The following is a 27,883-nucleotide window of genomic DNA, read 5'->3' as shown; positions in this document are numbered from 1 at the left end:
CTCTCAGCCTAAACCCTCAGTACAGACCCTCCTCTCAGCCTAAACCCTCAGTACGGACCCTCCCCACTCCAATCCCAACCCTTCAGTACAGACCCCCCTCTCAGCCTAAAACCTCAGTACAGACCCCCCTCTCAGCCTAAACCCTCAGTACAGACCCTCCCCATTCCAATCCCAACCCTTCAGTACAGACCCCCCTCTCAGCCTAAACCCTCAGTACAGACCCCCCTCTCAGCCTAAACCCTCAGTACGGACCCTCCCCACTCCAATCCCAACCCTTCAGTACAGACCCCCCTCTCAGACTAAACCCTCAGTACAGATTTCCATGTACAGACCCTTCCTTTCACCTAACCCCTCAGTACAGACACCCCATAATACACACACCCTCAGTACAGATACCCCCCCCCCCCCCAGTACAGACCCTTTCTCTAAGACTAACTCTCCTGTACAGACAGATCTGTGGCAGTTCCTAGTGAGGGATGTCCTCCCCTTGTCTGTATCGGAGCCAAGTAGAAACCTCCCCTTGGATGTGAACTGCCAGCTAGCCAGATACAGTTCTGCATTCTCTTTAATATTAGCACTACAGTGCAGCTTCTGCCTGATAGCAACACATAAAAGTAATGTGGGGGACTGTTGGCACCCCCAAAGTGCCACTACCTGGTGCCACCTGCACCACCACCCCCATAAGCATAGGAATGTTCTGCCCCTGAAGGGGTTAATCTTGGTTTCCACACTATATGTGTGTGTATCATCATCTGCTGGAGATAGAAGACGTTACAACGACGATGAAGGAAGAGGACGGACACGACCATGGAGGAAGAGGACGAACGCGACCATGGAGGAAGAGGACGGACGCGACCATGGGAGGAAGAGGACGGACGCGAGAATGGGAGGAAGAGGACGGACGCGACCATGGGAGGAAGAGGACGGACGCGAGAATGGGAGGTAGAGGACGGACGTGAGCATGGGAGGAAGAGGACGGATGTGACCATGGGAGGAAGAGAACGGATGCGACCATGGAGGAAGAGGACGAACGCGACCATGGAGGAAGAGGACGAACGCGACCGTGGAGGAAGAGGACGAACGCGACCGTGGAGGAAGAGGACGGACGCGACCGTGGGAAGAAGAGGACGGACGCGACCATGGGAAGAAGAGGACGGACGCGACCATGGGAAGAAGAGGACGGACGCGACCATGGGAGGAAGAGGACGGACACAACCGTAGAGGAAGAGGACGGACACAACCGTGAAGAAAGAGGACGGACACAACCATGGAGGACGGACGTGACGATGGAGGAAGAGGACGCACACAACTGTGGAGGATGGACGTGACGATGGAGGAAGAGGACAGACATGACGGGGGGTTACTAGGTGTAAATATAAAATAAGATCTCATTACCTCCTCTGCTGCCACTTCCAGCAATGACACTTCTCTACTTCCTCCCACCTCACTCTCACCAAAACTTCTCATTTATACCTGACATCACTTCCTGTCTGTAGAAACCATAGAGACTTACTGTATGTGCATCATCTTGGTATAGGTGAGACGACCACCTTGTGGAGCTTAGAAGAACTGCATCCCCGAGAACCATCTGGTAGTGTGACCTCGGCCTTCTGCTGGGTGTGTATGGACTGTATGTCCTCATAGAGGGGTCACCTCCACTCCCACCAAGAGAGATAGAAAAATATTACCAAATGAGATGTGTTGCAGGATTTTGGCACCGTTGATTTCACAGCAAGACTGGTTACAGATCTAGTCATAATTATCCACCAAATATGGCGCTGTGTAGGCAAAAAAAATAAATATTTATCTGTGATAAAAACCTTCCCATGTGGGTTTGCAAGACATGTATTCCCCCATTTATCCAAAGAAGACCCAGGCATTGGTGATGTGGGTCACTCCTCACCCCAGAAGAAAGCTGTCCAAATCTTTTACAGCCAGGAAAAGTCCCATTTCCCTGTAGAGATTGGATGAAGAATTACTCCTTCTCTTTCAGCAATGTCCCACCTCTGACATATGGATGCAAAAAATCCCAACAGAAAGGAAAGGATAGAAATGGCTCCTGATCCCCAGGATGTGATGATGGAGGAACAGCCAGGAAACCTTGAAAACCTTCAAGGGAAGGAGATACAGCAGAGACCATAGACCCCATCATGGCAGCACAAGATTGCCATCATCCAGAGGGCAGGGCCAATTTATGGAGGTAGAACTTTAAGGACCTGCTGGAAGCCTCATGATAGCGACAGCAATCCAGAGGGCAGGGCCAATTTATGGAGGTAGAACTTTAAGGAACTGCTGGAAGCTTCATGATAGCGACAGCACTCCGGAGGGCAGGGCCAATTTATGGAGGTAGAACTTTAAGGACCTGCTGGAAGCCTCATGATAGCGACAGCACTCCGGAGGGCAGGGCCAATTTATGGAGGTAGAACTTTAAGGACCTGCTGGAAGCCTCATGATAGCGACAGCACTCCGGAGGGCAGGGCCAATTTGTGGAGGTAAAACTTTAAGGACCTGCTGGAAGCCTCATGATAGCGACAGCACTCCGGAGGGCAGGGCCAATTTGTGGAGGTAGAACTTTAAGGACCTGCTGGAAGCCTCATGATAGCGACAGCAATTCCAGTTATGGCTGCCCACTTTGACCTTTTTTACCTCTGTTTTCGCGATGCAAGAATCCCCATCAGAAACCTCCAGCAATAGGGATTAAAGTCTTCCAAAAGGTGTCAGGTCAAACATGTAGCTCTTCCAGCACATAAAAGGGTCCCCATGGTGTAATGCAGAGTAGAGGCAAGCTTAGGCTTCAACCTTGCTCTGATTCTGCCAGCCACACTCCGTTATCTCCAGCAGCAGCATTCAGAAGGCAAGTTTCTCTACCCCAGCTGATGGAACAGAAGAAGTATGCTGTCATTTACACCCATGCCCCACCACACTATGCCAGCTTGGTAAAATTTCTAGCTTTCCATCTCTTGGCTTACCAGCTGTGTTCTACATCCATGACAGGTTCCTGGCCACCACTTATTCAACTGTAAGTCCATCCCTGCTATCCAACATCACATGTAAGGTAGTGTTTCCATTTAGGTGGACAACACAGTCGGCAAGAGGGTCCACCTGACCACAGACACGTGGTCCAGCAAGTATGAAAAGGGACGTTATGTATAATTCGTGGCCTGCTGAGTTCTTCTTGCAACCGGGAACAATACATCACATGCACACCATTGCAATCGGTCGTGCTGTCCCATGTCCTTACAGTTGGTGACAGTGACTGCGCAGTTGCCTCCATCCCCACCTCCCCATCAATGCCCTCTTTGGAAGAGTTGGAACCATGAGTACTATGAAAGTGTTCAAGAGACTATATAACAGCTCAGGCAAAATGCTTTCATGAAGTGTTGCAGCTAGTATGCCTAGGGGACAGGAGTCATACGGGGCAGAGATCCTCCATGCCATCTTGTGCCAGGAAGGTGTGTCACCAACCCGCTGTTCACCCTTCGGCAGGGAAATTTTACACAGGTGCCATGTCTGGCATGCTTTCTTAACCTAGTGATGCAGTGCTTCCTGGATAGGTAGCCTGGCTTACGGGAAATTCTGAGGCAGGCAATTTGTAGTTATTTCAGTTGGGCTGAGGCAGGCAAGGCATCACTGCTGCCATTTAGTCAAGTGTGTGTCATAACATCTCCCAACAACATGATGATGTGACCTTAACTGCACCCTACATGTTGCGTCTATGGTTAAATGGGGTCTTCTTTTTATCTTACCATCACAGATAACTCACTGTTCTGGAACACTTATCACGTATCCAACACTTTATATTGGATTTGTTATATAATGTATAATACACGTGCCAAACACAAGGCCCGGGGGCCAAATCCAGCCCTCCAGGCCACTTCATATGGCCCTTACACCTCTCTTGCAGCTTCAGCACCCCCATCGTCTCCACCTTCACCTTGTCGCAGCAGAGAGGACAGAACTCTTCCGCCAGACCATGCACCAGCAGAGAGACTCATCTCTGCCCTCCACCACCCCCATCTCAACAGGCAGAAGCAGACAGACCTTGCACTGCGCCATGCAGCAGCAGAGAGATCTCTGCCCTCCACCACCCCATCTCAGCAGGCAGAAGCAGACAGGAGGACAGAACTCCTCTACAGAGCCTGCACTTCTCTGCCTTCCCTGGTCTCAGCATTCAGAAGGCTCCACTAGCTGACTCCAGTCCTCCTCCAGACTCTGCACTTTCTGCTTCCCAGCTCCACCCCCCAGCTTCTTCCTGGTTGCAGCACAAGGTAAGGGGGGGTGCACTGTGATGTAAGGGATGGTGGGGGACTCTTGACTACTGATGGTGGGGGACTCTTGACTTCTGATGGTGGGGGGCTCTTGACTTCTGATGGTGGGAGACTCTTGACGTGGGGGACTCTTGACTTCTGATGGTGGGGGGGCTCTTGACTGCTGATGTTATTGAGAAATGGGGTGCCCTGGATATCTAGTCTTACAGATACAGCTGGTCCTTTGAGGGCAACCATAATGCTTGAGTTTGACACTCTTGATATAACATCCTTTTGTTGGCACCTAGTAGCATCCAGTGTAACTACAATTTGTTACTGTATTTTTGATGTGGTACAGTCCTACGTAGGAGTCTAGGTTAGTTGGTTTAATCCATAGATCCCCATCCCTTCTTCTCCATGTTCCCTCAGTTAGTTTACAGTGTTTGTATTGGCACTTTGATTTGACTGGTGAACATCCCATGTATTGCATTTTAACCAGTAAAACTACGTTGGACTAAACTGCCAAGTCTTATTGGAGAGTTGAGCTGTCTGTTGAGGGTGCATATTTGGCAGGTAACCCTACTGGCCGGATGGACTGAGGTCTAAAGGAGATATGTCAATGCATAAAGTAAGGCTTCAAACAGAAAACTCATGCCATCACTGCCGTTTAACACACCCTATATCCCCATCAATAAAAGTTGGGCATACACCAGTTAAGCCTGTTATCCCCATTTTAAACCATGATGCTAGACAATTTCACACTAGCGTAATCTTTGTTGTGTTTTTTTTTTATTCTGGAATTAATAATAGGCAAATGAAAACAGTCAGTATGACTTAACAGAACAAGATGGAAAATTTTACACCTGTTTTTAAAATGTTCACAAAACAAAATGCCTAGGCACGTAGAGCTGCACAGATCTTTTTTTTTCGTTCCTTTTCTATACCAAAAAGGTGATCTTGCCACAAGTAACTGGTTTGAGCAAAGTCATCTGCTGCATTCTCATCAAATTCTTCATCTTAGTCAGGCAAGGCAGTAATGTCTGCTTTGGTAATCGGAAAATAGTCATGAGTTTTCTTCAGCTTGGCCTCCACGGGATTGCCACAACAATGTAAGCAGGATAAAAGATCTTTTGCAGATGATCAACAGTAGTTGTAAGTCCTGAATGTAGTCTGATCTCACCATCTGTTCATCCACAAACAATATTTAGCTCCTCTATCACCACAATAGCTTTCTTTGTAGCTCCTGCTAAAGATAGGGGGAGATCAGACTACACCACTAAAGGGACTCAAATAGCAGTGACCCCTCCTCCTTCTCTCTCACCATGATGTCCTCCACATAGAAGCTTCTGCTGAAGGTCAGAGGAGATCAGACTACACTGCTAGAGGGACCCAACCAACAGTGACTCCCCCCCCCCTCCTTCTCTCTCACCATGATGTCCTCCATGGAAGCTTCTGCTGAAGGTCAGGGAAGATCAGACTGCACTGCTAGAGGGACCAAACTAGAAGTGACCCCCCCTCCTTCTCTCTCACCATTATATCCTCCATGGAAGCTTCTCTGAAGGTCAGGGGAGATCAGACTACACTGCTAGAGGGACCCAACCAGTAGTGACCCCCCCCCCCCCTTCTCTCTCCTATCAGAGGAAGCTAGATAGAACTTTGAAGATAGTCTCCTTCCTTCTTCTCCATGTTCCCTCAGTTTCCAGCCTTCATACTGATGTAATGATCATTGTCTTTAAACTGTGATATGACTGGTGAACATCCCATGTATTGCATTTTAACCAGTAAAACTAAATTGGATTAATCTGCCGTGTCTTCTTGGAGAGTGGAGATGTCTGTAGATTTATTCAGCAGCATGCTGGCCGGATGCACCAAGATCTAAAGGAGGTATGTCAATGCATATAGTGGTGCTTGAAATAGAACATTCACAACATCCCTGTCTTTTAACACACCCCCTATCCCCCCAGATAAAATAAAAGTTGGGCATACACCAGTTAGGCCTGTTATCCCTGATTCCCACAACAGAGTAAGCTGGATAAAAGAACTTTTGCGGAAGATCGTCATGTAGTCTGATCCCCACTTCTCTTCATCAGCAATATCTAGCTCCTCTCTCACCATGATGTCCATCATGGAAGCTTCTGCTGAAGGTCAGGGGAGATCAGACTCCTCTGCTAGAGGGACCCAACCAGCAGTGCCCCCTCCCCCTCCTTCTCTCTCACCATGATGTCCTCCATGAAAGCTTCTGCTGATGGTCAGGATAGATCAGACTACACTGCTAGAGGGACCCAACCAGCAGTGACCCCCCCTTCTTCTCTCTCACCATGATGTCCTCCATGAAAGCTTCTGCTGAAGGTCAGGGGAGATCAGACTACACTGCTAGAGGGACCCAACCAGCAGTGACCCCCCCACTCCTTCTCTCTTACCATGATGTCCTCTATGAAAGCTTCTGCTGAAGGTCAGGGGAGATCAGACTACACTGCTAGAGGAACCCAACCATCCGTGACCCCTTCCCTCCTTCTCTCTCACCATGAAGTCCTCCATGGAAGCTCCTGCTGAAGGTCATTGGAGATCAGACTACACTGCTATAGGGACCCAACCAGCAGTGACCCCCCCTTCTCTCTCACCATGATGTCCTCCAAGGAAGCTTCTGCTGAAGGTCAGACTACACTGCTAGAGGGACCCAACCAGCAGTGACACCCCCCCCCCCACTTTATCTCACACCATGATGTCCTCCATGGAAGCTTCTGCTGAAGGTCAGGGAAGATCAGACTGCACTGCTAGAGGGACCAAACTAGAAGTGACCCCCCCTCCTTCTCTCTCACCATTATATCCTCCATGGAAGCTTCTCTGAAGGTCAGGGGAGATCAGACTACACTGCTAGAGGGACCCAACCAGTAGTGACCCCCCCCCCCTTCTCTCTCCTATCAGAGGAAGCTAGATAGAACTTTGAAGATAGTCTTTTTCCTTCTTCTCCATGTTCCCTCAGTTTCCAGCCTTCATACTGATGTAATGATCATTGTCTTTAAACTGTGATATGACTGGTGAACATCCCATGTATTGCATTTTAACCAGTAAAACTAAATTGGATTAATCTGCCGTGTCTTCTTGGAGAGTGGAGATGTCTGTAGATTTATTCAGCAGCATGCTGGCCGGATGCACCAAGATCTAAAGGAGGTATGTCAATGCATATAGTGGTGCTTGAAATAGAACATTCACAACATCCCTGTCTTTTAACACACCCCCTATCCCCCCAGATAAAATAAAAGTTGGGCATACACCAGTTAGGCCTGTTATCCCTGATTCCCACAACAGAGTAAGCTGGATAAAAGAACTTTTGCGGAAGATCGTCATGTAGTCTGATCCCCACTTCTCTTCATCAGCAATATCTAGCTCCTCTCTCACCATGATGTCCATCATGGAAGCTTCTGCTGAAGGTCAGGGGAGATCAGACTCCTCTGCTAGAGGGACCCAACCAGCAGTGCCCCCTCCCCCTCCTTCTCTCTCACCATGATGTCCTCCATGGAAGCTTCTGCTGATGGTCAGGATAGATCAGACTACACTGCTAGAGGGACCCAACCAGCAGTGACCCCCCCTTCTTCTCTCTCACCATGATGTCCTCCATGAAAGCTTCTGCTGAAGGTCAGGGGAGATCAGACTACACTGCTAGAGGGACCCAACCAGCAGTGACCCCCCCACTCCTTCTCTCTTACCATGATGTCCTCTATGAAAGCTTCTGCTGAAGGTCAGGGGAGATCAGACTACACTGCTAGAGGAACCCAACCATCCGTGACCCCTTCCCTCCTTCTCTCTCACCATGAAGTCCTCCATGGAAGCTCCTGCTGAAGGTCATTGGAGATCAGACTACACTGCTATAGGGACCCAACCAGCAGTGACCCCCCCTTCTCTCTCACCATGATGTCCTCCAAGGAAGCTTCTGCTGAAGGTCAGACTACACTGCTAGAGGGACCCAACCAGCAGTGACACCCCCCCCCCCCACTTTATCTCACACCATGATGTCCTCCATGGAAGCTTCTGCTGAAGGTCAGGGGAGATCAGACTAGCAGAGGAAGCCAGACACAACTTTGAAGTCTTTATTGTCAGGGATCGGTGGACATCACCCCTACCAAGAACAACACACTCCTTGCTTTGGAAGTTAAAACTTTATTTCATACGTGAGAACAATGAAACATGTCTATCCTGAGGAGTTCTCCTCTGTGAATGAGCCTCCATAGATCTTTGTCAAATGGATTCTAAAATGGCAAAAAGTCTTTCATATAAACGAGGATTTAAAAAACAAACATTGCATCGCCTATTCTAATTATCATTCCCTATTATAAAAAAAAAAAAAAAAAAACGATAAGATCCATATCACTAACGAAGATGTTAAAAAAAAAAAAGGGCTACCTAGGGTCATAATTAGGGGGTCGGGATTGCTGGGTCAGTGTGCTTGGACCAATCACATGCCCAGAGCCCTGGGCTTGTGATGCTTAGAGAGCATGGGGCAACTCGCCTAGTAGGTCCATAGAAGGTGAGAAAGGCAGAACCCGAGTGGTGTGCCGCTGGAAGCCCATGAGATCAGAGGGCGCTGTTCCTGTGGGGGCCTGCTCTGTTGCCCAGCAGCTGATGGACAAGCTGGGGACTAGACAGGAGCGGAGCAGCAGGTTGCCAGGAAAGGCAGGAGGCTGAGAGACGATCCCAGCAGTGTGCTTCTTCCCGGCTTCTTCTATGTACAGCAAAATATGGTTCCTACAGCACATAATATCTACACCACATAATTCGTTTGGGTTCTCCGATATTCGGTAGGCCAAGACTTCAATGGGAAACATTTCCCGCATTCAAAGAAGGAAAAGAACATTAGTATCACTGCTTCTCTTGAGTGGGATCCTTCAAGGTCTGATTTCCACGTTAAACATTTTCCGCATCCTGGCCGGACGGCTGGCTTGCCATGTGCGATCTCTGGTGTCTGTAAAGACAGGACTTCTCTGAAAACGATTTTCTGCACTCATGGCAGGAATACGGCTTCTCACCCGTGTGTGATCTCTGATGTCTAGAAAGATGGGCCTTCTGTGAAAAACATTTCCCACACTCAGGGCATGGATAAGGCTTCTCACCTGTGTGCGATCTCTGATGTCTGAAAAGGTGGGCTTTCTGCGAAAAACATTTCCCGCACTCACGGCAGGAATACATCCTCTCGCCCGTGTGCAATATCACATGTTTGGAAAGAGTGGATTTCTGTGAAAAACTTTTCCCGCACTCAGGACAGGAGTAAGGCTTCTCCCCCGTGTGAGATCTCTGATGTATAAGGAGGTCTGATTTCTGTGGGTAACATTTCCCGCACTCAGCACAGGCATATGGCTTCTCACCTGTGTGCAATCTCTGATGTTTAGAAAGACTGGATTTCTGTAAAAAACATTTCCCGCACTCAGGGCAGCCATACAACTTCTTGCCTGTGTGCAATCTCTGGTGTTTGAGAAGGTGGGACCTCTGTGAAAACAATTTCCCGCACTCAGAACAGGAATACGGATTCGTCTCCTTGTGAAATCTGTAATGTGCAACTAGTTCTGATTTTTTAAGAAAACATTTCCCGCACTCAGAACAGGAATGAAGCACCTCTCCCGTGTGAGATCTCTGATGTTGAGTTAGATCTAATTCAGAACAAAAACTTTCATCACATTCAGGACAGGAAAATTCCTCCTCTCCCTGAATCCCGGCCCCATCCCCCACAATACAAGTTTGCTCAGAGTCCGAGGGACTCCATGGTCCATCCACACTGGGAAGTCCACCATCCATAGTGGAGCTCATTGTCTTTTCTCCGGCACAATCTCCTGGGATGTCCTCATCTTCCATTTTACAACCTGGAGATAAAGTGAGACGATCCTTTGAGGGTTTCTCCATGGCGGGTCCTGGAAAAATAGAAAAACATCATCAATATATGGAAGTGAACTAACCCTCTCCTATCTAGATTCCATCTGGATCAGGGAGATAGGAGGGAGCAGATGTTCTCTGTGGATGTCCCAACCAGCTGGGACTCCTCCCCTCTTCAGTCAAAGGGCCTTTGGTCCTCTCAGATCACTTCTACATTTACACCTCCTTGTCAGAGGAGCAGGAACCAATGGGGGCTGGGGGGGGGGGGGGGCGGTAACAGAGCAGAGAAAAGAGAAGAATATATTCTGGTCACCTGTGCTGATCTCTGTAGGAGTGTCCTCCTCTATGAATGTCCTACTCATTCCAGCCTCCTCCGTATATTGCTGATCATCCCTCACATACGTCTCTTCTACTTCACCCTCAACTTTCATGTTCATCAGATCTTCACCCTAAAGCAACAGAATGGCAGAAAATAACATCTGTAACATAGAAGGATTTATGATGTGAGATCACATAGAACATCTCATCTTGTAGAGTCCACACATCGTCTCCACAGAGTGTTCCATCACTTTATGTTCCCGACCCTCAGCTCCACGTACCTGCTGATGGTGAGGGATGGTGTGACCTTCCTGTGTGGAATCCCGGGAATACAGAGGACGGGGACATCTCCTTGGCGCGTTCCTGGTATTAGGTTCATCCATCATAATGTCCTTGTAGGAATCCTTGTGTCCCACAGAAAGGATCATCACCCCATACTCCTCATCATCCTCTTCAAACTCTTCTTTAACAACTATATTATAATCCCCGAGGTTTCCACTCTGAATATAAAATAAGAAAATCATTGGAACAGATAAGCTTGTGTACAAATCCCAACTACCAGTGATTGTTCCTCATCTACCTGATGATGGTGAGGGATGGTGTGACCTCTCTGTGTGGAATCCCGGGAATACAGAGGACGGGGACATCTCTCTGGTGGGCTCCCATTACTGGATCCATCTGTAGGAAACACACACTGACTGTTTATCAGATGATGGGGGATCTAGGTGGAGCCTCCGTACTACTCTCTCCTTTCCAATAAAGTCTCCTCTTACCCGGTGATGTGAAGATATGGAACTTTTCTGTCTTCATATCCTCAAAGATGTCCTTACTGTCTTCTAAATACCCCCAATCCTATATCAAGAAATAGACAGTGACACCCTGACAACTTATAGGAACCTGACACACACAATGATACAGTCACCATCCAGACACATCCCTTGTCTGTTCCTGGAGAATGTCCCAGAATTCCCGGCACCGCTCACCTCTCCTGTCAGCAGCTCCATCATCTTCTTAGTGACTTCTAGAATCTTCTGCATGTTGTGTCTCTCAGGGTTTAGGGAGTCACATGGAGGCACTGTGATGGTCATAGGGTCACCAGGCTTCACACGAGGACATCTCTGTCATAAAACAGTAATATCATATGATATTCCCAGAATCCTCTTCACCTCTCCAGTCAGGTCTGTGTGATGTCATGTGACCTCCCAGAATCCTCCTCACCTCTCCGGTCAGGTTTGTGTTTTATTAATAGAGATGAGAGTGATGTCATGTGACCTCACAGAATCCTCCTCACCTCTCCAGTCAGGTCTGTGTTTTATTAATAGAGATGAGAGTGATGTCATGTGACCTCCCAGAATCCCCCTCACCTCTCCGGGCAGGTCCGTGTTTTATTAATAGAGATGAGAGTGATGTCATGTGACCTCCCAGAATCCTCCTCACCTCTCCGGTCAGGTCGTGTTTTATTAATAGAGATGAGAGTGATGTCATGTGACCTCTCAGAATCCTCCTCACCTCTCCGGTCAGCAGGTAGATGATCTCCAGGGTGAAGTTTAGTATCCTCTCAGTCATGTGACTCTGGTCCTCCTCCATCCTCATTGGTCATGTGCTCTATACAGGTTTTCTGTAGACCAATAATTGATAACAGAGAATGATCTGGACTGTACTGGTTGTACAATATTAGGATGGGGGTGTATGGGGGGATAATATGAGGGTCTCTATGTAAGAAGGGTCCTAAGCAGGATTATACTCAGGAGTACATGCAGTTTAGTGTTTGCCATGTTTTTGGGGTCCGGGGGGCCTTTTACCTTTGGCCTGCTAGTACTGGTGTTCCTCACCACCATCTGTTCCACCATCAGTGGTGGCTGGGCTGGAGATACAAGAGAGGCCAACCTCGTCATTTCAGTCTCCTATCAGGTACGTGACACTAACCCTTCAGTACAGACTCAATCCGGACAAAAATTTAATTTTCTGAGATTTTAATGTATAGGATTCTTTGAATGGACATAGGAACAAATGGCAGGAAATCCCAAAGAAAGTTTAAAAAAAAAACAAAATTGCCAAATGCATTTGTTTCTTTCAGATGATGTCATGTGACGCGATAGTGGTTTGGGCCCTCGGGGGGAAATTACTTTTTTAATTCTTTCCAGTTTTTGGACTTGGATAACAAATGGATCTGAATTTCGTCCAGGCAGCTCTTGCCATATCTCTTGTTGGGTTGGACTAGCATCCGAAAATATTGAATCCCTCCGAACAGTTTCGACAATATATCAAATATGTAGCGATCTTCTGAAAAACTGCAACATTTTTCAAATCTGCCCAGACCAACGAATATATGAAACAAACTAAACAAATTCTAAAAATGAATCAGTTCAAGATAATGAATATGATGAAACTAAATTATTCAATGAATGAATCCATCCGAAACAAAAATTTATGGTGTACACATGTCTAGTACAGACCTCCCTCTCCCAGCCAAAAATCTCTATACAGAATCCCCCCTCCCAGCCTATCCCCTCAGTAGATAAACCCTTTTCCAGCCAAATCCCTCAGTACAGACACCTCCCCACTCCAGACCCCTTCCCATTCAAGCCCCTCCAGTACAGACCTCCCTCTCCCAGTCAAAAATCTCCATACAGAATCCCCCCTTCCGGACTATCCCCTCAGTAGATACCCCCTTTTCCAGCCAAATCCCTCAGTACAGACAGCTCCCCACTCCAGATCCCTTCCCACTCAAGCCCGCCCAGTACAGACCTCAATCTCCCAGCCAAAAATCTCCATACAGAATCCCCCCTCCCATCCTATCCCCTCAGTAGATACCCCCCTTTCCAGCCAAATCCCTCAGTACAGGCAGCTCCCCACTCCAGACCCCTTCCCACTCAAGCCCCCCCAGTACAGACCTCCCTCTCCCAGCCAAAAATCTCCATACAGAATCCCCCCCTTCCAGCCTATCCCCTCAGTAGATACCCCCTTTTTCAGCCAAATCCATCAGTACAGACACCACTCCAGACCGCTTCCCACTCAAGCCCCCCCAGTACAGACCTCCCTCTCGCAGCCAAAAATCTCCATACAGAATCCCCCCTTCCAGTCTACCCCCTCAGTAGATACCCCCTTTTCCAGCCAAATCCCTCAGTACGGACACCTCTCCACTCAAGCCCCCCCAAGTACAGACCTCCCTCTCCCAGCCAAAAATCTCCATACAGAATCCCCCCTGCTGGCCAATCCCCTCAGTAGATACCCCCTTTTCCAGCCAAATCCCTCAGTACAGACACCTCCTTACTCCAGACCCCTTCCCACTCAAGCCCTCCCCCCCCAGTACAGACCTCCCTCTCCCAGCCAAAAATCTCCATACAGAATCCCCCCTTCCAGTCTACCCCCTCAGTAGATACCCCCTTTTCCAGCCAAATCCCTCAGCACAGACACCTTCCCACGCAAGCCCCCCAGTACAGACCTCCCTCTCCCAGCCAAAAATCTCCATACAGAATCCCCCTTCCAGCCTATCCCCTCAGTAGATACCCCCTTTTCCAGCCAAATCCCTCAGTACAGACACCTCCCCACTCAAGCCCCCCCCCCAGTACAGACCTCCCTCTGCCAGCCAAAAATCTCCATAGAGAATCCCCCTGCCGGCCCATCCCCGCAGTAGATACCCCCTTTTCCAGCCAAATCCCCCAGTACAGACTTCCCACCTCCCCACTCCAGACCCCCCAGTACAGACTTCCCTTTACAGCAGATCTCCTTACCGATCAGCAGCAGTTCAGAGCGAGGGAAGTCCTCCACCTTGGCTGGGTCATGTGACAGGAGCTGAGGAGCAGCTTCCCCTTGAATCAGAACTGCTCCGATCAGACAAAGTGGTGCTGCAATGCCTACAATACTCACACTACAGAGCCGTTTCTGCCTCTCCGACAGCAAAAGCAAAAAAGAAAGATGTCAGGCGGGTGGAGTGTCGCTCCTGGTGAGGACCACAAGCTCCTGTGCCCCACTACGTACGCCACTGCCTCTCGGATCAGAAATTTCTATTTTATTTGTAAAGTCTGTTTGGTCTTGAGATTTATTTTTTCTTATTGCATATTTTTAATCACCCCGCAAAGAAAACTGAAGACGATTCTCTTTGCACCCATATAAACCCCCCAAAAAGTCATATAATATGTTAGGTGAGAAGGTGGCACATCTCCAAAATGTTCCGGCCCTGTAAGTGGGGGGATGTTCTGCCCCTGAAGGGGTTAATTTCGGTTCCCATACTATATGTGTGTGTATCATCATCTGCTGGAGATAAAAGACGTCACATTGACATTGGAGGAAGAGGATGGACGTGATAATGGAGGAAGAGGACCTAGATGACGATGGAGGAAGAAGATGGACATGATGATGGAGGAAGAGGCCGGATGTAACGGTAGAGGAGGGACACGACGATGGAAGGAGAGGACGGACACGACGATGGAGGAAGAGGACGGACACGACGATGGAGGAAGAGGACGGACACGACGATGGAGGAAGAGGACGGACACGACGATGGAGGAAGAGGACGGACACGATGGGAGGGTTACTGGGTGTAAATAGAAAACAAGATCTTATTACCTCCTCTGCTGCCACTTCCACCAATGTCTCCTCTTGACTCGCCTCACAAACAGAACTTCCTGTCTATGCCTGACATCACTTCCTGTCTATGCCTGACATCACTTCCTGTCTACCATAGGGACTTCCTGTCTGGTAGAAGGGCGCTCACCACCTTGTGGAGCTCAGAGGAACTGAAGCCCCGAGAAGCGTCTCGTAGTGTGACCCCGGCCTTGTGCTGGGTGTGTATGGACTGTATGTCCTCATAGAGGGGTCACCTCCACGCCCACTAAGGGGGACAGAAATATATGACTGCCTAGTCCAGCCTTTCTCAGCCAGGGTTCCTCGAAAGGGTTCTAGGGGTTCCTCCAAGGGATCTAGAGGTTCCTTGAACAATTAACAATTTCTGTCTCTCAGTAAGTAGTGGAGCTCAGAGGGACTGCATCCCAGAGAACCGTCTAGTAGTGGGACCCTTGTGCTGGGTGTGTATGGACTGTATGTCCTCATGGATGGGTCACCTCCACTCCCACCAAGGGGGACAAAAATATATTCCTGATTAGGATGACCAGAATTGTGATTAGCCTCTTATTTTCCATGTATCTATTTTTTGGCAAAAGTTGAAAAGAACTCTCTACTTTGACAAAAAAAAAAACCTACCCATGTGGCTTTGCAAGACTTCTCAGAATACTGAAGCCACCCCTGGTAACCGGTGATTATCCACCTTTTTCCCTTTAAAGCTGGGCTTCCAGCCTTTGTGAGTCATAGTGGCTGAGATCGAGGTGTTGGAGAGATCGGGAAGATGTATTGATTGATAACTGAGTTTAAGGTGGTTCTTGTGACATCAGAACCATTTATTTCCTGAACTAGAGGTGGTTAGCTTGTAGAACATATATGTACTATATTGCCAAAAGTACTGGGCCACCTGTTTTTCCACACACATAACCTTGAATGGCCTCCCAGTCTTAGTCCGTAGGGTTCAATATTGGGTTGGCTCACCCATGGCAGCTATAACAGATTCAACTCTTCTGGGAAGGCCATCCACAAGGTTTAGGAGGGTGTCTATGGGAAGGTTCGACCATTCTTCCAGAAGCACATTTGTCAGGTCAGGCATTGATGTCGGGGGAGGAGGCCTGGCTCGCAGTCTCCGCTCTAATTCATCCCAAAGGTGTTCTATGGGGTTGTGGTCATCATGGTACCACACTTGAAGTCAATGAGCTCCTGAGAGCGACCCAATGTTTGTAGAAGCAGTCTGCATGCCTGTGGCCATGGAGGGGATTGGAATGCCTGAATCCAATGATTTGGAGGGCTGGCCCAATACTTTGGGCAATATAGTATATATATATATATATATATATATATATATAAATACAGTGTGGGAAATGATGATTTGATCCCCTGCAGATCTGGTAAGGTTGCCCACTTACATGGAAATGAATGGTCTGTAATTTTTATTATAGGTGCATTTTAAATGATAGAGACAGAATATCAACCGAAAATCCAGAAAAAACACAATACAAATGTTATAAATGGAGTTGCAGTTCAGGGAGTAAAATAAGTATTTGATCCCCTACCAACAACAATGATTCTGGCTCCCACAGACTGGCTTTGTGCTCATGTGGTACACAGATCAGTCCTGTCAATGTAAGAAGGCACTCCTACCGAAAACCCGTTCTGTGTATAAAAGACACCTGTCCACAGAATCTTTTTCTTCCATTCAAACCTCACCACCACCATGGGCAAGACCATAGAGCTGTCAAAGGACATCAGGGACAAGATTGTAGACCTGCACAAGGCTGGACTGGGCTACACCTACAGGCAGTGGAGCTGTGAAGGACACAACTTCAGATCCTCACCGCCACCCAGAGCGAGAACCACCTGTGTAGCAGGTTAGGAGCAGCCCACCTAGAAGACCTGGTAGCAGCCACCAACCCAGCAGCCAAACAGGAAAAGGAGTGAGTAAGTAGACCTTCATCCCCTGGGCCAGATAGGGGAAGGAGCACTCCGGTAGGAAACCAGATTTGCCACCTAGTGGGCTGTCCAATTCCTTAAAGTGATAGGCACTGGATCCCCTGCTCAGGGATACTACCAGACAGCTGGGTAAAGGAGAGTTTATCAAGAGTCTAGGGTGGTACTATGGGAGATGCTGGCTAGCTCTCCAAAGGAGACTGTGTTGCAGTAGAGACTTGTAAATAGTTCCAGGAGGGTGTCATCTGTTCCATTAAGCATTCCATATGCCCTACCCCAGGAGGACCTAAGAGGCCATCAAAATATGGTAAATATAAATCTGGTGACATGCAGGATTGACGTCCCCGACTTCTCCAGGGAGAAACAATGTCACCAGCACACCAAGGATCTCCAGAGCAGGTCCAAAGCCTTCTTCAGCAATCACATAATTACAGAAGCGAAGTTTCGCAGCCTGGCAGGACCCCGTCATCAGACATGTGATCACATGAAGAAATCTTGTGAGGTTCCAAAACTCCTAAGGGGGTAGGGTTAACGTCCCCGACTTCTCCAGAGAGAAACAATGTCACCAGCACACCAAGGATCTCCAGAGCAGGTCCAAAGCCTTCTTCAGCGATCACATCATAATTACAGAAGCAAAGTTTCGCAGCCGGGCAGGACCCCATCAGACGTGTGATTACATGAAGGGGTCCTGCGAGGCTCCAAACCTCCTAAGAGGGTAGGATTAATGTCATCGACTTCGCAAGGGAGAAGCAATATCACCAGTACACCAAGGATCTCCACAGCAGGCCCAAATCCTTCTTCAGCAATCACATCATAATTACAGAAGCGAAGTTTCATAGCCTGGCAGGACCCCTTCATCAGACATGTGATCACACGAAGGGCTCCTTCGAGGCTCTGAAATTCCTAAGGGGGTAGGGTTAACGTTCCCGACTTCTCCAGGGAGAAACTATGTCACCAGCACACCAAGGATCTCCAGAGCAGGTCCAAAGCTTTCTTCAACAATCACATCATAATTACAGAAGCGAAGTTTCGCAGCCTGTCAGGACCCCTTCATCAGACATGCGAGGCTCTGAAACGTTGCTCCTGTAATTATGATGTGATCATTGAAGAAGGCTTTGGACCTGCTCTGGAGATCCTTGGTGTGCTGGGAACATTGTTTATCCCTGGAGAAGTCGGGGACATTAACCCTATATGCCACCAGATATTTTTATGGCCTTTTTATAGCCTCTCAGGCCTCATATCACTATGTACGTAGCACTGCCCTCTTAGGAGTTGCTGAGTATTTGGGTCCTCCTATAGTCCTGCACAGCCAGGCAACATGCATTCCGCATTGGAAATAATAGATCAAATAGGGGCCAGACATTAGCAAATGGGGAAAGGAGAGAAGATGGCCAAAGGTTATAGAGGTCAATACAGAGATCCCTACGTTACAGATAAAAATAATTACACTGAAATAACTATGTTGCAAAATAGAAACGTAATTCAATATATAAAATGAAGAAACCGGTCTAGAAGAATGGGAGAACTTGGAGATCTGGGTGTTCGGTGATTCAATTGATGTTCCAGAAACATGGCTTGACTCCTCCCAAGACTGGGCTGCTTGTATCCATGCTGATCCTCTTGTTTAGAGGGACACGGGACATAAAAAAGATGGAGGGGTGTAGAGATAGGAGTAATATCATGTGACCTCCCAGAATCCTCCTCACCTCTCCAGTCAGGTCTGCGTTTTATTAATAGAGACGAGTGACATCATGTGACCTCCCAGAATCCTCCTCACCTCTCCGGTCAGGTCTGTGTGATGTCATGTGACCTCCCAGAATCCCTCTCACCTTTCCGGTCGGGTCTGCGTTTTATTAATAGAGATGAGAGTGACGTCATGTGACCTCCCAGAATCCCCCTCACCTCTCCGGTCAGGTCTGTGTTTTATTGATAGAGATAAGAGTGATGTTATGTGACCTCCCAGAATCCTCCTCACCTCTCCGGTCAGGTCTGTGTTTTATTAATAGAGATCAGAGTGTTGTCATGTGACCTCCCAGAATCCTCCTCACCTCTCCGGTCAGGTCTGTGTTTTATTAATAGAGATCAGAGTGATGTCATGTGACCTCCCAGAATCCTCCTCACCTCTCCGGTCAGGTCTGTTTTATTAATAGAGATCAGAGTGACGTGATGTGACCTCCCAGAATCCTCCTCACCTCTCCGGTCAGGTCTGTGTTTTATTAATAGAGATCAGAGTGATGTCATGTGACCTCCCAGAATCCTCCTCACCTCTCCGGTCAGGTCTGTGATTTATTAACAGAGATCAGAGTGACGTCATGTGACCTCCCAGAATCCTCCTCATCTCTCCGGTCAGGTCTGTGTTTTATTAATGGAGATCAGAGTGACGTCATGTGACCTCCCAGAATCCTCCTCACCTGTCCGGTCAGCAGGTAGATGGTGAGGCACACTTTTCGAACAACAAAGAATACATTATTTGTTTTAGACTAAAAAATATTTTTTTAATATATATATATATATTTAAAAGCTAACTATTACATACAAAAAAGTCATATTAACCACTTTCAACCAGCAGGTGGCGCCATCTGGGCAAACGCAGCTCATAACACAACTATTGCACTGAAATGGTCGGTCCTGCTGTGTAGTCTAATCTCCCCTTCTCTTCATCCACAAGCAATGTTTAGCTTCAATTCTGTCCTTGGAAGTATCTAGTGAAGAGCAGGGGAGATCAGACCTCACGACAGGAGGGATTCAGCCACGTGTTTTCTGAGGTGTATATCAAGGTGTGCTTCTTCCCAGTGTGAGAGCTCTGATGTATGGCAACATATCATCCATAGAGAAGACATTTCCCGCACTCGGGACACTAATTCACCTTGAGGGTGGTGTGAGATCTCTGATGTTTAGTAAGACAAGACTTCTGTGAAAAACATTTCCCGCACTCAGGGCAGCAAAACAGCTTCTCCCCTCCGTGAGATTTTTGATGTTTGAGAAGTTCTGATTTCCTTAGATAACATTTCCCGCACTCATGGCAGGAAAACAGCCTTTCCCGTGTGTGGCAAATCTGATGTACGATAAGAATGGACTTTCGTGAAAAACATTTCCCGCACTCAGAACACAAATACGGCTTCTCGCCTGTGTGACATCTCTGATGTTTGGTAAGACCGGCCTTATCTGAGAAACATTTCCAGCACTCAGAGCAGGAATACGGCCTCTCCCCTGTATGACATCTCTGATGTATAATAAGGTCTGATTTTCGTGAAAAACATTTCCCGCACTCAAGGCAGGTAAAAGGTTTCTCACCCATGTGCAATCTCTGATGTCTAATAAGATTGGTCTTCTGTGAAAAACATTTTCCGCACTCAGAGCAGGAATACAATTTCTCGCCTGTGTGCAATCTCTGGTGTCTAGAGAGACAGGACTTCCGTGAAAAACATTTCCCGCACTCAGGACAAGAAAACGGCTTCTCTCCCCTGTGAGATCTGTAATGTGTGACAAGTTTTGATTTATGAAGAAAACATTTCCCGCACTCAGAACAGGAATGAAGCTCCTCACCCGTGTGAGATCTCTCATGAACAGAGAACATTTGTTCAGAACTAAAACTTTCCCCACATTCAGGACATAAAAATTTCTTCTCCTCCTGAACCCCGGCCCCATCCCCCACAGTACGAGGTTGGTCAGGGTCAGAGGGATTCCATGGTCTCTCCACACTGGGAAGTCCACCATCCATAGTGGAGCTCATTGTCTTTTCTCCGGCACAATCTCCTGGGATGTCCTCCTCTTCCATTTTACAACCTGGAGATAAAGTGAGACGATCCTTTGAGGGTTTCTCCATGGCGGGTCCTGGAAAAATAGAAAAACATCATCAATAGATAGGAGAGGGTTAGTTCACTTCCATCAAGATTCCATCTGGATCAGGCAGATAGGAGGGAGCAGATGTTCTCTGTGGAGGTCCCAAGCAGCTGGGACTCCTCCCCTCTTCAGTCAAAGGGCCTTTGGTCCTCTCAGATCACTTCTACATTTACACCTCTATGTCAGAGGAGCAGGAACCAATGGGGGCTGGGGGGGGCGGTAACAGAGCAGAGAAAACAGAAGAATATATTCTGGTCACCTGTGCTGATCTCTGTAGTAGTGTCCTCCTCTATGAATGTCCTCCTCATTCCAGCCTCCTCCGTATATTGCTGATCATCCCTCACATACGTCTCTTCTACTTCACCCTCAACTTTCATGTTCATCAGATCTTCACCCTAAAGCAACAGAATGGCAGAAAATAACATCTGTAACATAGAAGGATTTATGATGTGAGATCACATAGAACATCTCATCTTGTAGAGTCCACACATCGTCTCCACATGTCAGAATGTTCCATCACTTTATGTTCCCGACCCTCAACTCCACCGACCTGATGATGGTGAGGGATGGTGTGATCTTCCTGTGTGGAATCCTGGGAATACAGAGGACTGGGACATCTCTCTGGTGGGTTCCCATGACTGTATCCATCTGTAGGAAACACACACACTGACTGAATCCATTGTTTCTATGTGTTTATCAGATGATGGGGGATCTAGGCGGAGCCTCCGTACTGCTCTCTCCTTTCCAATAAAGTCTCCTCTTACCCGGTGATGTGAGGGGCGGCTGATTGTCCATCATGACGTCCTTGTAGAGGTCCTTGTGTCCTTCTAAATACTCCCACTCCTCCATGGAGAAATAGACAGTGACACCCTGACACCTTATAGGAACCTGACACACACAATGATACAGTCACCATCCAGACACATCCCTTGTCTGTTACTGGAGAATGTCCCAGAATTCCCAGCACCGCTCACCTCTCCTGTCAGCAGCTCCATCATCTTCTTGGTGACTTCTAGAATCTTCTGCATGTTGTGTCTCTCAGGGTTTAGGGAGTCACATGGAGGCACTGTGATGGTCATATGATCACCTGACCTCAGAGGAGGAAATCTCTGTATTGGGGAACCAATAGGAATATCATGTTAGACTCCCAGAATCCTCCTCACCTCTCCGGTCAAGTCTGTGTTTTATTAATAGAGATGAGAGTGATGTCATGTGACCTCCCAGAATCCTCCTCACCTCTCCGGTCAGGTCTGTGTTTTATTAATAGAGATAAAAGTGATGTCATGTGACCTCCCAGAATCCTCCTCACCTCTCCGGTCAGCAGGTAGATGATCTCCAGGGTGAGGTTTAGTATCCTCTCAGTCATGTGACTCCGGTCCTCCTCCATCCCCATTGGTCATGTGATCTATATAGGTTTCCTGTGGACCAATAATTGATAACAGAGAATGATCTGGACTGTACTGGTTGTACAATATTAGGATGGGGGGAGGGGGTAATATGAGGGTCTCTATCATGTAAGAACAATCTCCAGTGGGATTACACACAGAAGGACATTCATTTTATTGTTTTGGGGTCTATTGGCTTTGTCCTGCTGGATCAGAAATTCAATTTTCTATGTATAATCTGCTTTCTTTTGAACTTTTTACTGTTGCTTAGTTTATGATCTGTTGGTAAAGAAAGTTTCCTCATCTTCAACCTCCTATCCCTCCAACCAGCAAACATTTACCAACACTTTTCCACTTCTCTTCTCTATTCTGCTGCTGATGACCCCTTTGAATTTGGCTTTCATTCACATGCCACAGAAACTGCCCTATTAAAACCCACTACTAACCTGCCAAGGACACTACTCTGTACTCGTACTAATAAACCTCTCTGCTGTCTTTGATACAGTTGACCACCAACTCCTCCTCAATGAACTCAACTCTCTTGGCCTTCAAGGCTTTGCTCTTCCATGGTTCTCCTTCCTACCTATCCAAGCACACCTTCACTGTCACATACAACTCTACCTCCTCCTCTTTCCATAGGGGTCCCTCAAGGCTCTGTCCTCTCCAGAGCCAATCCCATCCTTTGCTACTCTCTACCCCAAACTGTCTAGCTATCTCCTACTCTGTGCATCTTGAGGTGATCCCTGAAAACTCATCTCTTCAAGGAAGCCTATCTCACCTCCACCCAACAATTGATCTTTCCTTTCTCCATCAGCTCATTCCCTCACAGTTATAACCTTTTGCATCACCTTACCCCTTTAGGGATAAGCCGAGTGTTTGGTCGCAATGTTTAGGGCATTCATTGTGGACAAACAAGAGAGCTGTCAATTGTTGCTAAGGAAGCAGCAGGTGCCTACACCCACCACGTCCTTGCAACCGCTGACGTCACCCAGACTGTTCACTTACATGGCCAGGAATCCCTAGCCATGTAAGCAAAGGAGTGGGAATGGGAAGGGGGTGGTGATATTGCTGTCTTTGATACAGTTGACCACCAACTCCTCCTCAATGAACTCAACTCTCTTGGCCTTCAAGGCTTTGCTCTTCCCTGGTTCTCCTTCCTACCTATCCAAGCACACCTTCACTGTCACCTACAACTCTACCTCCTGCTCTTTCCATAGGGGTCCCTCAAGCCTCTGTCCTTACACCCCTTCTATTCTCTATCTACACTTTCTCCTTTGGTCAGTTGATAACATTCCAAGGCTTCCAATACCATGATCCCAAATCTGTCTCTATGCTCCTCACCCTTTCAGTTTCTTCATGCATTGCTCAGTTACTAACTGTGTTTAAGGGTTTGGTATTGATTTTGAAGGGGGAACCACGCCATCTTTTACAAACAGACCTGTCTACTCTGCCTTACCCCTGATTTGACTTTGGCTTGGCTTACGGATACTCTCTCTCTCTCACTTCCCTGTGTATGACCTCGGCTATCCCATCTGACTACGTCTGCTCTGATTCCCACCTGGTACCTGACCTTGGCTTGAACCGACTATCCAGTAAACATCTAAATCCCGGAAGGGTTTACATACCACGCACAGGCACCTCCTGTCTGCAGACCTATCTCCGTGCACCAGCTGTGCTTCTGAGTCGACCACCAACCAGCACTCCTACAGGCGACCTGTGCAACTTTGGGCCTGACTCCCGCTGTCCAACTCTCAGGGGAGTCTGGAACTTAGCCGCAAGGGAAGCCCTCTCTCCATTGGCCTCCATCACCAGGTACGTGATAGCTACCCATGCCCCAAAATCTTGGAAACATGAAAATGGCCCTTGGCTTCCATAGCCTTCAAAAAAGTTCAGGATCTTTGCTCAGGGTCCTCGGATTTCCAGCTGGATTTGAAGAATGTCCAGTGAACCAAACTTTGCTCAGTTAGCTCTACTCTCGAACACCTTAGTTATTGACTCTCATGTTTGCGTCCAGGTCTTCTCCAGAGTCAATCCCATCCTTTGCTACTCTCTACCCCAAACTGTCTAGCTATTGCCTACTCTGTCCACCCTGAGGTGATCCCTGAAAACTCAGCTCTTCAAGGAAGCCTATCTCACCTCCACCCAACAATTGAACTTTCCTTTCTCCATCAGTTCATCCCCTCACAGTTATAACCTTTTGTATCACCTTACCCCTTTAGGGATGAGCCGAGTGTTTGGGTCCCAATGTTTAGGGCATTCATTGTGGACAAACACGAGAGCTGTCAATCGTTGCTAAGGAAGCAGCGGGTGCCTACACCCGCCACGGCCTTGGCAACCACTGACGTCACCCAGACTGTTCACTTACATGGCCAGGAATCCCTAGCCATGTAAGCAAAGGAGTGGGAATGGGAAGGGGGTGGTGATATAACTGACTAAATGTGACCACATTATCACACTGACTTGTTCCCCATTCTAGTGCCAGGTTATTTCTTCTGCATGCAGCCAACAGCCGCGGCCTAGAATGGCGGCGCGGGTAGGGCGCGTGCGGCTCGCTCGTGCCCCCTGCTAAATCACGTATATATAGGCATTTCTGCTATAGGGCAGGCGGGAAGTGGTTAAAGAAATTGGTCATTTTTGATATTTCCCTTTAGGCCAGTGGTTCTTAACCTGGGTTCGATCGAACCCCAGGGGTTCGGTGAGTCAGTCTCGCGGGTTCGGCGGAGGTGAAGACCCACACCCGACTCATATGATTCGTGATGACATGCCCTGCTTGTCCATCATTGGCTGCAGGTGGTCACGCAACATCGCTTAGCCCAGTGGTCGGCAAGCCGCGGCTCGCGAGCCACATGCGGCTCTTTACACGCTTTAATGCGGCTCTTGTGTGCCGGGCGCCCGCTCCCCTCCCTCCTCTCGGGCAGCAGGGACTCTGCAGCGTGATCCAAAAAAAAAAACAGCCAGGGCAGCGCGCTCAAATGCAATGATTGGCCAGTCTCGCTGCCACTCACATCCTGATAGCCAGTGATTGGCTGTCAGGATGTGTGTAGGCGGGGCAGCGTGACGAACGTGAGAGGAGCTAGGCTCCTCTCACAGTCCGCCCTGAAGACCGGAACGGCGCGGGAATACGGCGAGAGGAACGCGCGGAGCAAAGGTAAGTGAATTGACACAGGGGGGACTTGGCTTACTACTTGCTACTTACTTACTACTACTATATAAGGGATGAATTAATATGGGGGATTAATTACTATAGGGGGGATGAATTACTATAGGGGGGATGAATTACTATAGGGGGGATGAATTACTATAGGGGGGTGAATTACTATAGGGGGGATGAATTACTATATGGGGGATGAATTACTATATGGGGGATGAATTACTATAGGGGGGATGAATTACTATAGGGGGGTGAATTACTATAGGGGGGATGAATTACTATAGGGGGGATGAATTACTATATGGGGGATGAATTACTATATGGGGGATGAATTACTATATGGGGGATTAATTACTATATGGGGGATGAATTACTATAGGGGGGATGAATTACTATGGGGGATGAATTACTATATGGGGGATGAATTACTATAGGGGGGATGAATTACTATGGGGGATGAATTACTATATGGGGGATGAATTACTATATGGGGGATGAATTACTATATGGGGGATGAATTACTATATGGGGGATGTATTACTATGGGGGATGAATTACTATATGGGGGATGAATTACTATATGGGGGATGAATTACTATGGGGGATGAATTACTATGGGGGATGAATTACTATATGGGGGATGAATTACTATAGGGGGGATGAATTACTATAGGGGGGATGAATTACTATATGGGGGATGAATTACTATATGGGGGATGAATTACTATATGGGGGATGAATTACTATGGGGGATAAATTACTATATGGGGGATGAATTACTATATGGGGGATGTATTACTATGGGGGATGAATTACTATATGGGGGATGAATTACTATGGGGGATGAATTACTATATGGGGGATGAATTACTATGGGGGATGAATTACTATATGGGGGATGTATTACTATGGGGGATGAATTACTATATGGGGGATGAATTACTATATGGGGGATGAATTACTAAGGGGGATGAATTACTATATGGGGGATGAATTACTATATGGGGGATGAATTACTATGAGGGATGAATTACTATGGGGGATGAATTACTATATGGGGGATGAATTACTATAGGGGGGATGAATTACTATGGGGGATGAATTACAATATGGGGGATGAATTACTATATGGGGGATGAATTACTATATGGGGGATGAATTACTATAGGGGGGATGAATTACTATGGGGGATGAATTACTATATGGGGGATGAATTACTATATGGGGGATGTATTACTATGGGGGATGAATTACTATATGGGGGATGAATTACTATATGGGGGATGAATTACTATGGGGGATGAATTACTATGGGGGATGAATTACTATAGGGGGGATGAATTACTATAGGGGGGATGAATTACTATAGGGGGGATGAATTACTATATGGGGGATGAATTACTATATGGGGGATGAATTACTATATGGGGGATGAATTACTATGGGGGATAAATTACTATATGGGGGATGAATTACTATATGGGGGATGTATTACTATGGGGGATGAATTACTATATGGGGGATGAATTACTATGGGGGATGAATTACTATATGGGGGATGAATTACTATATGGGGGATGAATTACTAAGGGGGATGAATTACTATATGGGGGATGAATTACTATATGGGGGATGAATTACTATGAGGGATGAATTACTATGGGGGATGAATTACTATATGGGGGATGAATTACTATAGGGGGGATGAATTACTATGGGGGATGAATTACAATATGGGGGATGAATTACTATATGGGGGATGAATTACTATATGGGGGATGAATTACTATGAGGGATGAATTACTATGGGGGATGAATTACTATATGGGGGATGAATTACTATATGGGGGATGAATTACTATGGGGGATGAATTACTATGGGGGATGAATTACTATATGGGGGATGAATTACTATGGGGGATGAATTACTATATGGGGGATGAATTACTATGGGGGATGAATTACTATATGGGGGATGAATTACTATATGGGGGATGAATTACTATGGGGGATGAATTACTATATGGGGGATGAATTACTATATGGGGGATGAATTACTATATGGGGGATGAATTACTATGGGGGATGAATTACTATAAAACAGTGGTTCTTAACCTGGGTTCGATCGAACCCCAGGGGTTCAGTGAGTCAGTCTCGCGGGTTCGGCAGAGGTGAAGACCCACACCCGACTCATATGATTCGTGCAGTAAATATTCATTATTATGTTTTTGTTTTTGTGTGAAAATCATGTTTTAATGGTTTTGTTCTTTGTTCTTAACGGTTTTGTTCATTTTGTGCACCTATGTATAAATATATACCTATGTTTTGAATTTTAAAAATCATATTTTATTTTTCCAATTAAGAAGGGTTCGGTGAATGCGCATATGAAACTGGTGGGGTTCAGTACCTCCAACAAGGTTAAGAACCACTGCTTTAGGCAGTATTTTAAAAAATCACTACTGAATTTCATTCAAATAAAATCTCCTTACCTCCTCTGTTGCCAGTTCTAGCAACGTCTCCTCTCTACTAGCTCTCTGTTCCTGTCCATTTTACCATAGAGATTGCCT

General features: G+C 47.2%; 3 protein-coding genes across 3 annotated transcripts in view; all 3 read right to left on the bottom strand.

Annotated features, from left to right (window-relative positions):
• Nucleotides 1-12,223, bottom strand: part of LOC149465036 (uncharacterized) — a 30,791-nt gene extending 18,568 nt beyond the window's left edge. The window contains 8 exon segments of the mRNA XM_089673762.1: nt 9,192-9,434; nt 9,855-10,147; nt 10,423-10,558; nt 10,709-10,927; nt 11,008-11,105; nt 11,201-11,279; nt 11,411-11,545; nt 11,937-12,223. Coding sequence (XP_089529888.1) covers nt 9,192-9,434; nt 9,855-10,147; nt 10,423-10,558; nt 10,709-10,927; nt 11,008-11,105; nt 11,201-11,279; nt 11,411-11,545; nt 11,937-12,020 — 1,287 coding nt within the window. The 5' untranslated portion in view covers nt 12,021-12,223.
• LOC149465035 (uncharacterized) overlaps nt 1-21,663 on the bottom strand; it is a 52,330-nt gene extending 30,667 nt beyond the window's left edge. The window contains exons 1-4 of the mRNA XM_089673787.1: nt 21,545-21,663; nt 21,331-21,428; nt 21,040-21,175; nt 19,804-20,771 (exon numbers count right to left, since the gene is read on the bottom strand). Of these exons, the coding sequence (XP_089529913.1) occupies nt 19,804-20,771; nt 21,040-21,175; nt 21,331-21,428; nt 21,545-21,629 (1,287 nt within the window). The 5' untranslated portion in view covers nt 21,630-21,663. The remainder of the gene's footprint in view (nt 1-19,803; nt 20,772-21,039; nt 21,176-21,330; nt 21,429-21,544) is intronic.
• LOC149465034 (gastrula zinc finger protein XlCGF53.1-like) lies at nt 21,659-27,883 on the bottom strand. The gene is made up of 3 exons (XM_089673747.1): nt 27,806-27,883; nt 22,090-22,198; nt 21,659-21,889 (listed from the first exon to the last, which is right to left on the bottom strand). The coding sequence occupies exons 2-3, from the start codon at nt 22,171-22,173 to the stop codon at nt 21,659-21,661; spliced, it is 315 nt and encodes a 104-aa protein (XP_089529873.1). The 5' UTR covers nt 22,174-22,198; nt 27,806-27,883.

The sequence above is a fragment of the Staurois parvus genome, unplaced genomic scaffold (genome assembly GCF_062004578.1).
Source record: "Staurois parvus isolate SC_StPar_1 unplaced genomic scaffold, SC_StPar_1.0 ptg000144l, whole genome shotgun sequence".
Lineage (NCBI taxonomy): Eukaryota > Metazoa > Chordata > Amphibia > Anura > Ranidae > Staurois > Staurois parvus.
This window is presented reverse-complemented; position numbering and strand designations above follow the sequence as displayed.

Coding starts and splice junctions, on each gene's coding strand:
- LOC149465034 (XM_089673747.1), bottom strand. CDS start 22,173: ATGGGGATGGAGGAGGACCGGAGTCACATGACTGAGAGGATACTAAAC. Junction 21,890..22,089: donor TCTACCTGCTGACCGGAGAG/GTGAGGAGGATT, acceptor TCCCCAATACAG/AGATTTCCTCCTCTGAGGTC.